Genomic DNA, 13638 nt, shown 5'->3' with positions numbered 1-13638 from the left:
AGATTATTTGTTTATTAGTTGATTTGAGTCGATGGAAGTGGGCTTATTTTCCTGAGGATTGGATAGAATAAAGTGGAGTGCGGACATTTCAGGAAAACAAGGTGTGGGAAGTTACATAGAAAATACTAACCGTTCCTTTGTGTGCTATACTTGTGTTAGAAGACTTCTTTATATATCCATAAGTAAGTTTTTATTACAAATACCATCCTTTGTTTTAGACTCAGTGGAGTGGATCTCATGTACTCATCCAAAACCAGAACATTTATAGACATACTATTTGAAAATTAACTAAAAATTAAAAAAACGTTACTCTTCAATACAGTAAGTCTTATTTTGCTATCTAGAAATGTGACATTAGTGACACCTGTCGTTCAACAGCTGATGAAATTTTAATGCTGTGTTGCCAGGATTCTTTTTGGATAAGATAAATAGTATATTGATTGAATAGTATTTAACCATTGGTTCCCGCGATCTTAAAATGACTGTGTCAGTTTTTGTTTACTGATCTTGGTAATAGTGGTCTTTTAGGTTTTCTGTTAACATGTCTTTATTATACATAGATGTAGAATAGTCCTAGAGCTGCATAGGACTCATAGATATGCATGTGATGCTACTATAGTAAGAATATGATTGAGAATTGGTTAATAAACGATTACGGATAGAGAAAATGCTATAAACAAGGTCATTCTTTGGAGGTTTCCAACTGTGCAATTTTGTTAAATTATTTGTCCAATTTCATTTCAAAACGTGGCATACAAAATTTCCTCTCCCGGAATACTGAAAATATTGCACATTAGGAAAACATTTTTAGCTCGTACTTCGTATTACAAACAGTTAACAAATCCAAGTCTGTGTATCGTATTCTGTTAAAATGTTGCAACGCTGCCACACTTCCAGATTTTCGCATATTATGTTAATTGACGATGGCTTTTGTAGCTTGCATGTGGTTGGTATACCATGCGGGTGCAGAGATGACAAATGATTTGTCAAAAGTGACAGCAGGCACAGATTTGCTCGAGTTTGAGTTTTCACTTTTACGTTTGAGATTCAAATAAATAAAAAAACAGAGCCTAAAACGAAGAACTACTGTGTTTGGCGTTTCTGATCTTCCGTGATTGTATACCTGATGTGAAATTCTCTTTAAGTTTTCTTTCATGTTTGTGTATTTTTATCTCAAACCCCCTTCCAACCATTCAGGTTGGATCGATGTTCGGATTTTCACTAACTAGAGAATTTTTACGAGGTTCAACTCACAGAACTTGGAATTGTGTTAGTAATATAGCTACGGTGATTTGGGGGAAATTTAACCATTTATCGAAAAACAATGTAAGTAGACAATTAGACATTTATGATTTTAAGCGCCACTCCATTTTGCTTCATTGCGCATTGACGCCATCGCGGTCGCGTCACTCCATAAACAATCGAAAGAAAGAAACATGGCCGACCGTCGGGATTTATATTTTAATTTTCGGAAAATTTAAGGTAATTTGCCTTTCTCCTTTCCGTATAAAATTCCAAAAACGTTTGCCAGAAAAGTTGTCAGACCGATTCCAGTTCAGGTGAGATTTTTACAATTTCCCTTGCAAATACTGTGACACAAAAATGGTTTGGATTATCTGTTCTGGGCTGGTCATTTCAAGTTAGGCAGGCTGCGCATTTATTTACCATCAAATACCAAATAATATTTGATCATATTGCCAATGTTAAAATCCATAATTTTTATGATTCCACAAAAATTCATAATAATAATTTTTTACACAATTTCAAGTCCAGCACTTTTTAAAAAGCATAATAACTGTTCACAATGCCTATATTAAGCCCTATTGAGTTGGTTAATTCTACAGGGAGCAATGTTTTAAGTGATCCATAAAAAGAGTATGCATCTTTTATGTTGTTACCTGTGATGTATTAGGTTAGGTATTAATTTCTAACCCCATTAAACAGACCAATCATTTTTGCTCTGAGTTTGCAAAAACAACTCAATAGAACAGGTATTTAACAAGATTGGATCTTATGTCCCTTTTATGTAGGGCTGAACAATACACTTATCAAATAAATAAATTAGCAGGACTGGGACTTCACAATTTAATGTAAACAATCGACCAATCTCCAAACACGAAGGGCTTGATAGTGAGAATCTTATATATATTAAGATGCATTTAATAATGAGTTTCCAAATTCAGTACTTGATGTTGTTAAAGCACAAGAAGTTAAAATGACAGTGACCAACTAAATTTGTAACATGTCAATTGATTATTATCACTCTTCAAATTTAAAATAGATTAATTTAGTTTAAATAGAAAAACATTTGGGCATTTTTTTAAAGTGTTTGACCCTTTTTTAAGTCCTCTTTGGGACGATTTTGATCCATAGAAAGTTTCTTGAAAATCCATAAGTTAATTTGCTTGATATTAAACCTCTTAAAATTGTTTAAGAGAAGTGTACTGTACATGACAAGAATTCAATTAAAATGTAAAGAATATTACTGAAATTAGTACAAATTTGTTGTGAATGAATTAATAAATTTCAGTTTAGATTATGGATGCATTTTTTGAAAAATCCAGGAGCTACATAATCTATGAAGTTATCACTAGGTATTTGGGTTTGATTTTGGCATGTTATTCATTAACACATTTTGATGAACTAAAAACTAAATAAAATGATATTGCTTAGACTACTAAATAACATCAAATTAGATTTTTTTATAACTCAACTTCTCCATGTGTTAGCTTCAGCATTTTAATTAGAACTGGATTTTTTACATTTTTTGATAGAAAGCATTTTTTTGACTTTAATGATGTATGATAAGTTAACATTAAAACAATTTTTAACTAAAAGCAATTGAAAAATTTGAACAATATTAGTTATGTAGCCATCTGTATCATCATGGGACCATCTGTGTCTTCCTATAGTCATCTACATTTCATCCTATCTTATCCCGTTGTATAATCCTGTGCAAAGATAGCTGGCTCCATGGACAAATAGAGCTCTTTAGAACTTGGCAAGAAGGGACAAGATAAAACTGGCAGCTTATTTACCAGACCTTTCTTCACTAGATTTTTGGCTATGGGCCTACCTTCATGATAAATTTTATGTTACTCAGCCAGAAAATGTCAATATTTTAAGACAACAATTTGTAAATCTTGCCAGAAAATTGCATTAAATGTTATGCATGGTATAATTGAAAGATTTCAATTACATCTAGACCATGATAATAATCAATTCAAGCAATATCTATAGAACTAATATTTTGTAAAAATTATTATTTGTTAAATGCAAGAAAAAAATCCTATTTGTAATATTTGAGACAATGTATTAGTACTCAAAGAAGTAAAATTTTTCAATTTTTTTTGGTTAAAAATTATTTTAACATTAACTTGTCATACATCATCAAATTCAGAAAAATTCTATCAAAAAAGGTAAAAAATATACAGTGTTTTATTTAAAATTGTGAAGTTGACACTTGAAGCAGAAGTTGAGTTTAAAAAAATTAGCCTTGACATTATTTAATAATCTGAATAATATCATTTTATTTGGTTATATCACAAATCCCCTGTGTAAAAAAAACTATATTAGCTTCTTAGTTAGATCGGAATTAGCTACCTTCATATCACGAATTATTCATAGTTAAAAATATAATTTTTGTATTATCTACAAAAGATCAAATTATAGATGCCCCGTTCAAGGAAGCGACATTATTCCCGGAGCAGATCCAGGTCAGAATCCAGATCACCTTCTGGAGATCGAGGTCATGACAGAATCAGGAAACCTGGCTCACATGAGAAGGATGGAAAACGTAGGCGCGTTGACGCAGACAGTCCTCCGAGATCAATTAGGTAAGACAAAGTTTTAAAAAAGTAATCATTTTTCTAATTCAGTTTGATAAATTTTACAACATAGTAATATGGTTAATAATGTGACACTTTTTGCTAAAACCTCATCTATCCTTGTTTTATGCAGTGCTGCTTGTATACATATAAAGGAAAAGCTGTAAAGCAAGTACTTAGATTCTGTGAAAGATATTGAGACCTTTTGCTGTTTCTTACTTATCAAATATAATTGAAGAACAAAATTAAAAATTAAAACTTTTTTTTTGTTTATGTTAGAGATTTGTTTTCACTTCTGCATATCATCATTTACTTCTTCATCTCTTTACGTCCTTTAATGTGTTCGACCACTTGCCAACACAACCAGTATAAGAGTGACAAGTTATTATTTATACAGATAAATTTTACTTGTCGATGTACGGTGTAAATTTGCAATTTGCCCCCGCAGGCCTTCGACCCACAATTTCCACATTTCGGCCTTGCCGTCTTTGGTTACCATACAGTATCTATCAGTAATGTGAATTGCACAGGATAAGTACTTTTAAATTACGGCATCCGATGATCTTTATCTAAAAATATTTATTTGAAGAGACGAAGTTTAATTTTAGTTCAAAGGTCAGAAGATAAACAGGAGATGAAGAATTACCATTTTCAGATGTTTTGATTTGATTTGAGCGCAAGGTTGCTCTCTTAAGTTACGTAGATATTGTGGTTTGTATATTACATTATTTTAAAATATGGTGGTTGTGAAGTACTTTAAAGTATTTTACACCCTGCAGAAGGTTTGATTAAAGGGTATATTTTGTAATAATGAGTTTCAAAGAATTATGATTAAGAAATACGTATTTCATCATAATCATACTTCTCACGGGTAAAATTTATACACTCCCAAATCAACATGCCAATTACTGATTTTAATTATTATCAATTTGCACGTTTTCATCGCACTTAGGTCACGTTTTCTTGACACTGAGCGGTGAGAGCACGTGCTCAAGCAGTTCGTGAATTTCAAGTACTCAATACGTAACTTGAAATCTTAAATAAGTTCGTTTTTCTTTTACCAAAGTTTTCGCTTTATCAATTATTGCTTTTTGTTATAAAAAAATTGCAATGGTTCATTGTCCTCTCATTCACCATTTTGAAGTTATTGTGGTGTGTCATCTTTCCAATAAAGTCATCGGTCCATATTCATCAGGATTCGAGGGATTTTCTCTAGAAAGTATGATTCTTGATTAATTCACAAACTTAATTCTTCGTCATTCCTCTGCACGTTGAACAGCCTCAGTTTTTCTGTGGAGGCACTGCTGGTACAAGCAACATATCAGATCTACGCTACTTATTTCCTTGTCCTTCCTTTGTTATCTCGTTTACCCTGAAATATCATTTTCGCTGTTTATTTTTAACAGCACTGGCGTGGCGGTGCAGTCGTTCTTCGACGTCGTTGTTAAGTAGTTGCGGTCTTTGCGGTGAATGGTGAATTATACCCTACGTCTTGCGCCTTGTGGTGGCTACTGGTGATTGACATTGTGGAGTTTCTTTGAACAACCGTACACATGGGATGAGTGGCGCTTTGGATTTCTTTTAGGCATTCATAATATTGTAAGGATTCAAGTTTGGTTGGGTCGTTGGTGGTACAGTGGTCATGTTGCGATTGCACCTATTTTTTATAAAATAAATTTCAGTGAACATGTTTGCGTAATTCCTCCAACAAGTGCTTCATATAAATTACAGAACCAAAAGATCAGGTCAAGTGTCCCAATTTGACTTATCTACTTGACTAATTCTACTGTTTTGACATGCAAACTTCTATTGAGTGTGAACATTTCTACATCTTATTTGTAAAGTTACACACAGTGTCTTTTTAGTGCGTTCACTATTGGTATCTCCAAAAAGATAAAACTTATAAAATCGATTCAATAGTTGAAAAACAGATACCTTTTTATTTGACGACTTTGCATATATCTTTAAACGGCGTTGCCAAATTGTTTTTCTTTTCAAGAGGTTAAAGGATATTTTACAAAAGTTGCGCAAAACTTAATCAAAAATATTAAAACTATCAGTCGGTCAATGTTTGGCTGGCTAGTTAGCTCTCCTGATATGACTCCAATAGATTTTCCTATTTGGGGAACTATTAAAGATTAAGTGGACAAACTAAACACATAAAAAAATATTGATGATGATATTGTTTTTAAAAAAAAGTAAATGGTAAATTAATCTTTCAGGAATGAAAAGTGCCTTTGAAATGTAAAATGAAAATGCGGTGCAACCAATAATATATAAAATCTAAAATATTTTCTTAACTTTGAAGCTACAATATTTCTTTATAGTTACTTAGAGAACAAAGCTTATTTCACTTAATTTACATACTTCAAGATGAGGAAAGGTTTGTAAACAGTAGGTGAAGAACGAGGTGAAGAATGTGAAAGAATCCTTGAATTTTAAAATCAATTTCATTAATATTCGTCCTACATGTCTCATTGTATGGAATTTTCTTAATCTATTATAACTTTACGTATGTTTACTGATATAGAGATTTTCTTACTTTTCGGTAAATGCATAGAACAACATTTATAATGCCTGATAACAGGCAACGTCCGTCATTTTAAAGAACCGTCGGTCGTCCGTACAAGGCAATCGGTTCGGACGCACCGCGGGAAAATATGCGTCATGATTTGGAACCTTCATACTTTTTTTGGGACAAGGTTTCCATTGCGAATATCAACATATGGAATAAGTGGATAGAATACATTTTAAGTAGTCAATTAAAGAAAATATATGGATTTTATTCAATTTTCTCATCTTCAATTAAAAATACATAAAATTGAGATTTGCTTTTGAAAAATGAATGAAAGTCAACATATGAATAAATGAATTTAAAAAACTTGCCTTTTTTCGTACAGAATCTCTGTAAAATTACTTTTTGCAAGGATGTAAGGCAACAGTCACTCTGTTCAAAAATTGATAAAATTGGTAATAAATTTCTTTTTGTTCTTAATTTCTCAATTACCTACCTTGTTTTGTGACTGTTCAATTTTATATTCTCTATCAGGTTATCTCTAATAATTATTTGCCACCAGTGAAATGGGGCCACAAAGCCGTTTTGTTTGCAAAATTCCCTTTTGTAATTTTGTTTTTTTTATTTTCTTCTTCATTTTGAAGTTGCTTCTTGCGGTAAATAAATATCCTATTGAATTAAGCATTCTTAATCCTAACGTTAATCAGAAAATAAACGTATTTTAAGAAATATTTTACCGCTTAAGACAAACATATAGTGGTTCCGCTTTATAAAGCAAATGTAGAATAATGTTGTAGGATATCTTCCATAAGATATGATATTAGTTAGATAAGAAAAGTTAATCTTAATTCCTCTAAGGGTGTCTTTGCTATTACTATCATATTTGGACGAAACGCGTTTGCCATAACTTTCAGTAGTGTCTCATTTCGTTTGTGAAATTTCATTGCTAGTAAATGAAATGTGAAACTACTTCACTGTGATTGAAGATTTAACGCTAAAGATATCATTTTGTTCTCAATGCAGGATCTTTATAATCCTATAACTATTTGCTTAAGAATCTAAAATATTTTTTGAAAAAAGCTTATTGTTATTCATATCTTTGGATTAAAACAACGAAATGATTGTAGGTTGTGTTGGTACCTCCGTTTGTTGGATTTGTTAAGCATTTCCATTGACATTTAATATAAAACTCTCTATTAAACAGACATAAGCACAGATACATGTCCGTTTAATAATATATGGCTCCCAAGGTTGTCGTCCGCCAAACCGCTGGCATTGATCTGCTTAGCAGAAGCTCGTAAATTAAGAATAATTCTTGATGTTTTAAGCAAGGTCAAGTTCTCTTAATGTCATTTCAATGAATTACTTGTACACGCATACCAATGTTTCAACTGAAATCTGTAACGTACCGGGTGACAGTAACATAACATATCCGTTGACCAATGAATTGCTCTAAAGTTTTGCTGTTTCGAGAAAATGGCATCTTAATTTGTCATACAGGACGTCTATTTTAGGTTCGTTTGGGTCCAAATAGTGATAATTACAAAAATGATTCAATGAGACATAATTATCTACCTTTTTAAGATTTTTGATATGTTGTCTCCTGTGTTATCAAAAAAAAAACCAATACATTTTTTGATGACGTTTATATAGTTTTCGATATATTTTCAATTGAACATTTTGACCAATTTAATATTTTTCGAACATTCTCGGAAAATGAAATATTAAATCCAAAATTATTTTTTTATGTTAAATTTGACACCATAAACCATATTAAAGTTCTTTTGAGGAAAAAAGTGCAATACATTATTTTGTTAATTTCGACATTTCGTACAGATACGTACGTAAGCTATAAATCGTAATCAAATTTATTTTCAATATATTTCTTTTTATTTCAAATTTTGAAGGTGATTTTTATTCCTGAAATATTAATATGTATTTTTTTATACAGCGCAATCACATCGAAAGTTAGGTTTATAGTTATTTCTCTTTAATTTTATTAATCATATAACTTGTGTTATACTGTCACATAAAATCCTACTCGTTACGCATAACTATACATTTTCTAACTTATCACAAAAATAGCATTTGCAATAGAATTTCTTTATCAATTGAATAGAACCACTGTGCCCTATTTGAACACATTTCATAGCTGAGGCAATTGCAGACCAACTTTATGGCCAATGTTCCAACGAAACAAAATATTGAGGTACCATCTCCTTATAGCGTCGCAGCCCTAGATGTCAGGGTACAGTTCAAGCCATAATTTAGTGAGTTTTTCAAATATGGTTTCGTACGCGGTTCATTACGACATGAAGAAGAGCCAGCACCATGAAAGTTTACTTCAGGATTTCCGCCGTTTGCATTTGGACATATCCAATGAGAGACCTCAAGTTCTTTATGTAGCTATGGCAACGTGGTTGCCTAAGTGCAACATGTTTTCTCATCAACAGGAGATTAAGTACGTTTTAATATTAGTTACAAGGATAACGTCAGAAAAGTGTTTTTTTTTTCTTCACAGGAGGGGGATTTCTCGTGAATTACAAAGGTGTTTTAGAGCGTTACTCATGTTTACTTTTTTGAATGGGGGGGTTATGATATTATGTTTATATTGTTCGAGTTTGACATTTTCCCGATTTTATGGTTCTGCGTATTTTTGGTTTGCAATTATCGCTTTCTTTTGTTGAAAATTGCAAATACATTAGATTTAATCCCATAAAATTAGAGATATGAAGGTGGAACCTTTCCAAACTGAAAATTTTCATTTTTGGAAATTTCCCCTGCTAAATATGGAAGTTTTTCCACCACCCTTACATTAAACTTATCATTTATATCACTTTACAAATGTTTATATATATAGGGAAAACACATTTTTAGGTGTCAGATGTGTCATATGTGTTTTGTTATCTTTTGAAAGGAAACGATTTACTTGGTTAAGCTGTTTCTGAATTTCCAATGTCTCATATTTTTCCGAGAGATGTTAGAAAATTCATTAGAAAAGGTTCTGAAAAGCTTCCGAGCCAAGATGAGCTCTGCTAAGGCATGACGTCGTAATTGATAAGGAATCGAGAATTTGGTTTTCGCTTGTTTTGAATCTTTATCTATTCTAATATACCAGTGCATTCTCCGTTTCAGTGTAATCTGCAAATCTGAGTTTCGAATTTTTTTATTTCGAATGAATTTGAATTTGGTCGATTTTAGTACTTCTAGTCGAGTAGAAGACATTAAAAATGATTTTTGAACCCTTTTTAATGTGTAAAAGAAAAACTAACTTTGCACATCGTGAAGCACAATCAGGTAAAAGAATAAAACCGATTTTACATCAAAAGTGCAAACAAATATTTTTTGTACAACGGGAATCTTGAAATTTTTACGAAATTACATTATTAAAAAAAAAATCAAATAATCTATGGTAAAAATAATTGAAAGTAAATTTAGCGGGCATTTTTGTGAGTTTATTTTTATGCCCGTAGACGTAAATAATACTTTACACCCGGACGTAGCAAAATAATTTTTATTCGTGTTGTGGAATTAAAACTGAGTTACAGTTCTAGTATTATTTGCTAGAACTCGGTAGTTAGTGATCTCGCATAATACGATTTGATATCTGTGAGCCCATCGGTGACTTCGTTCCTCTACAAGCCATTCCTTTTAGCATTGCAACAAAACTACAAATAAAATACGTTCAAAGCATGTTGTCATATCCACCTTAGACCGAAATACGGTAGGTAGGTAACATTCCATCAAATTAAAAAAAAATGTATAATTGGTACCGTTAAAAATTCTCAGTTAGCAGTTACTATGAAGTGTCCTCCTATTATACCTTAAATGGGAGAACACCAGATTAACCGCGGATAAAAGGTATTTCAGATGTTGCACATAATGCCAAAGACATTGACGTAATAAATAATAACCCTCAACAGTTCCTTCTCCAACGGTAGCAATTTTACAAGTGTTTTTCACGTGTGTATTTATTGTCGTCTTATGTCTGTTTTCAAGGTCACATTTTGGTCTCTGGCTGGTGCTGACGATTTGCTGACGCAACCGGAGTACATCTCACTGATCAAACGTGTTTTTTCTAGTTCCAATTCGGAGATGGACGAGCCAATATTCGTCGAATCCAATACCAAAACCAGCTCTCTCGAGCAACACTCAGCGGCCACGGATGACAATGAGAAACATATTGATGTAGATATTTGTAGGTCTGGTGAAGCAGGGACGGCTACTGAATCGGTATATACTCCCCTTAACTCTGAATCACATGAGTCCCACACAATTGATAATACTGAACCATCAACTCCGAAGAACACTCCGAAGCGACTTTTGAAGGGCGTCGATTCCGAGAAGAAGAGGCAGCAAAAGCAGAAGGAAAAGGAGGAACGAGATAAACAACGTCTAGAAGAGAAGGCCAAAATTTTGGTCGAAAAGCAGAAGATTAAGGAGCGAAAAGAAGTCGAGAGGCAAAAATTGCTGGAAGAAAAGCAGAAGCTGACGGAGATTAAACGAAAAGAAAGGGAATTAAAAGAGGAGCAGAAGAAGAAGGAGCGCGAGGACAAGGATCAAAAACGCAAGGAAAAGGAACAGGAAAAATTGAAGAAGCTACAGGAAACTGAAGAAAAACATAAAGAAAAACGAAAGGAGGAAGAAATGAAGCAAAAATCAGCAACACTGCTAAAGAATTTTTTCAAGAAAACTGAAAGTGTTGACGTAGATCAGAAAATTTCAACGAACAAACCAACCTCGTATTTTATGCCCTTTGAGCTAAAATGTGGTATGAAACTGCCGCCCCTGAGAAGACCCAATTTAACGGTAATTCAAGCCCAACATCTTGACTCTGCAATTGAAAGTCAAGATGAGAGCGCTTCCTATCTCAAGGATCTCAAGTCGGGAAAAATAATTCCAAGTCATTGTACCACAACGTGGGCCATCGATGATCCTGAAGTAATTATTATCGAGGAGGAGGATAAACAACCTCTTGGAGAATCGATCTGTGAAGATACTCCTGTAGGTCGCAAAATGAAAGCTAAATACCTCTCTTTCGGCGAGAACCGGAGGCCGCCGTTCTACGGCACTTGGCGGAAGAGCAGCAAGTTCATAAAACCTCGTAGACCGTTCGGTCGCGATACTGAACGTTTCAACTATGAGGAAGATTCAGATGATGATTGGGAGGAGGAAGAGCAGGGCGAATCTTTAGAAGTGTATGGTGAAGAGGATGAGAAAGATGCAACCAACGAGCAAGACGATTACGAAGTGGATAACGATTTCTTTGTGCCTCATGGACACTTGAGCGATGACGAAATAGACGATGATGTAAAGGCTCGATTATCACCAGAGTCGCTGAAGCATAAACTCAAACTGCTGAATGATGAGTTTGAAAAGGACATAAAGTCTAAAACGCATAAATTAAAGCCTCGCTTCATCGGTTGCTTCTGGGTCACTAAAACGACTGTCGACACAGATAACGAAATTTATCGTTGCTTGCATCCCTATGCATGGCTAGTTGCAGGGCCTGTAGAAATTAAAAAACGTTTTGAGTCGCCTGTCGATACGTCAAAGAAGACACCTGTTAAAGGATCGATGAATGTATTTCTTCCTAGCGAACACATTCCTCATTTTCTGAAGATTATTCATGGTAATGTTAAAAAAAAAATTGTCATCGTTGAAGAGTTTTTGACATTCATGGCGAAAAATGGATATAATGTTGACGTTTCTAAAAATAATCTACTAAAATTTTTACGAACTTCAAGTAGCTATAAAAAAGCAGAAAAAGGAGGCCCAGTCAAAGGCATGTGCTGGTTAGTCCACGACGATGTCTTGGAGAAATATAATATTAAGTTATAGACTTGTTACATAAGTTATACCTTACAACAATCGAGGAAGGGAATAGTTGGATTTATGTTTACGAGTACCTATCGCATTTTACACTACACTTTTAAACCTTTATATGCTAATAAACGGAAACGTTTCATCAATTTGTCATTTTTATTTCATAAACTATAACGTGCTCTTATATATTTCATTCGTTACTACGTATTGCTATGTCTGACACAGCAAAATTCATCACCAAACAGATGTTTCTTATTTTACACAGGGAATCTATTTTAAGTGTGTTGACTATTGCTATCTGTGAAATAAAGACAGTTACAAATTCCGTTAATTAATGGAAAAAAATTGCCATTTTTGGAGATTTAACATTTCGTCGTAAACGGTGTTGCCAAATTGTTTTTGGCTCCCGAGATTTTACGTTTAAATGATCAAAACTCAATTGAAAATATTACATCAATACGCAATATAAATACCAACTCAGTTTTTTTGAAATACGGCATTCTTACTTCATATTTTGAAAGCGTTTTTAATTTCAGACAGATTAATGTTTCATTGCGTTTTTTAATCAACATTTTATCAATATCATTATTATTAATTTTGTTTGGCGATGTTTTGTAGTAAAATTAATCTTTGATAGTTTTTTAAGTAATGAAATCTATTAAAATCATTTCGGTAGAGCTAGGTATCCAACAAAAAAAATATGGTTAGATGACACATTGATCTTTCAAGTATATTAAATCAAACCTTATAAAAATCTGATAAATAACTCCCTCTACAGAGTGTCTTGTGCTTTCACGATTTCTGTCTTTGAAACCACAGTGTTATAAAATCGTTTAATTGATGGAAGAAAAGTTGTCATTGTTATGAGACTTTTAATATGTCGTATATCGCGTTGCTAAATCGTTTTTGTTTTCCAAGTGTTTCCAAAAGAAATTCCTAAAAATGACAATTTTTTTTTGTTTAAGTTTATCTCTCATCGTTTTGGAGATAGCAGTAGCGGTGAACTCGCTTAAGGAAGATCCCCCTATATACAATGAATCATAATTCCATGAAAAGGTCTTTCATCGGATTGCATACAAACCAACATTCCATTTTCTAACTTTAAAAAACCAGTTTAATTATTTTTGCGAGACACGGCTGGCCATTTTGGGGGATCAATAAATCCAAAACCATAGTTCTACTTTCCATTTGCAGTAGTCAAAGAAATCACCGTTCACGGCTGTACGAGCGAGGTTCCAGTGCCGAGCGCCGCTTCAAGCGAAGCCACAGGCGGTCCCTGACGACTAAGAAAGGACATAATAGACACAAACAGCATGAGCGTCCCAATAGCAGATCCCAGAGACGTTATCGGCGCAGCCATTCCGACCATCAGGTCAGTATCGGTATTTGATGTGCCCCGGTTACCCGTTCCGGATGCGCAGGTACGGGTAATCCAGGGCTTAATTTGATTTTTAAGCCGCTGGGTAAGAG

The 13638-nt window shown here is 33.5% G+C and overlaps 1 protein-coding gene across 4 annotated transcripts; it reads left to right on the top strand.

Moving 5' to 3' along the window:
- Positions 1 to 50: 50 nt before the first annotated feature.
- Caf1-180 (Chromatin assembly factor 1, p180 subunit) lies at positions 51 to 12245 on the top strand. Of its 4 annotated transcripts, none has more exons than XM_066392476.1 (3): positions 51 to 182; positions 3673 to 3836; positions 10425 to 12245. In XM_066392476.1, exons 2-3 carry the CDS (start codon positions 3673 to 3675, stop codon positions 12181 to 12183), a joined length of 1923 nt encoding a protein of 640 aa, XP_066248573.1. In that variant the 5' UTR covers positions 51 to 182; the 3' UTR covers positions 12184 to 12245. The 4 variants fall into 4 exon arrangements, with proteins under 4 accessions (XP_066248573.1, XP_066248571.1, XP_066248574.1 ...); XM_066392474.1 differs by lacking the exon at positions 51 to 182 and adding an exon at positions 998 to 1326; XM_066392477.1 differs by lacking the exon at positions 51 to 182 and adding an exon at positions 1418 to 1559.
- The last annotated feature ends 1393 nt before the right edge of the window (positions 12246 to 13638 follow it).

Source organism: Euwallacea similis, chromosome 8 (assembly GCF_039881205.1).
Source record: "Euwallacea similis isolate ESF13 chromosome 8, ESF131.1, whole genome shotgun sequence".
Taxonomy (NCBI): domain Eukaryota; kingdom Metazoa; phylum Arthropoda; class Insecta; order Coleoptera; family Curculionidae; genus Euwallacea; species Euwallacea similis.
Note: the sequence above shows the minus strand (reverse complement) of the source record. Positions and strands in the feature narration are given on the sequence as shown.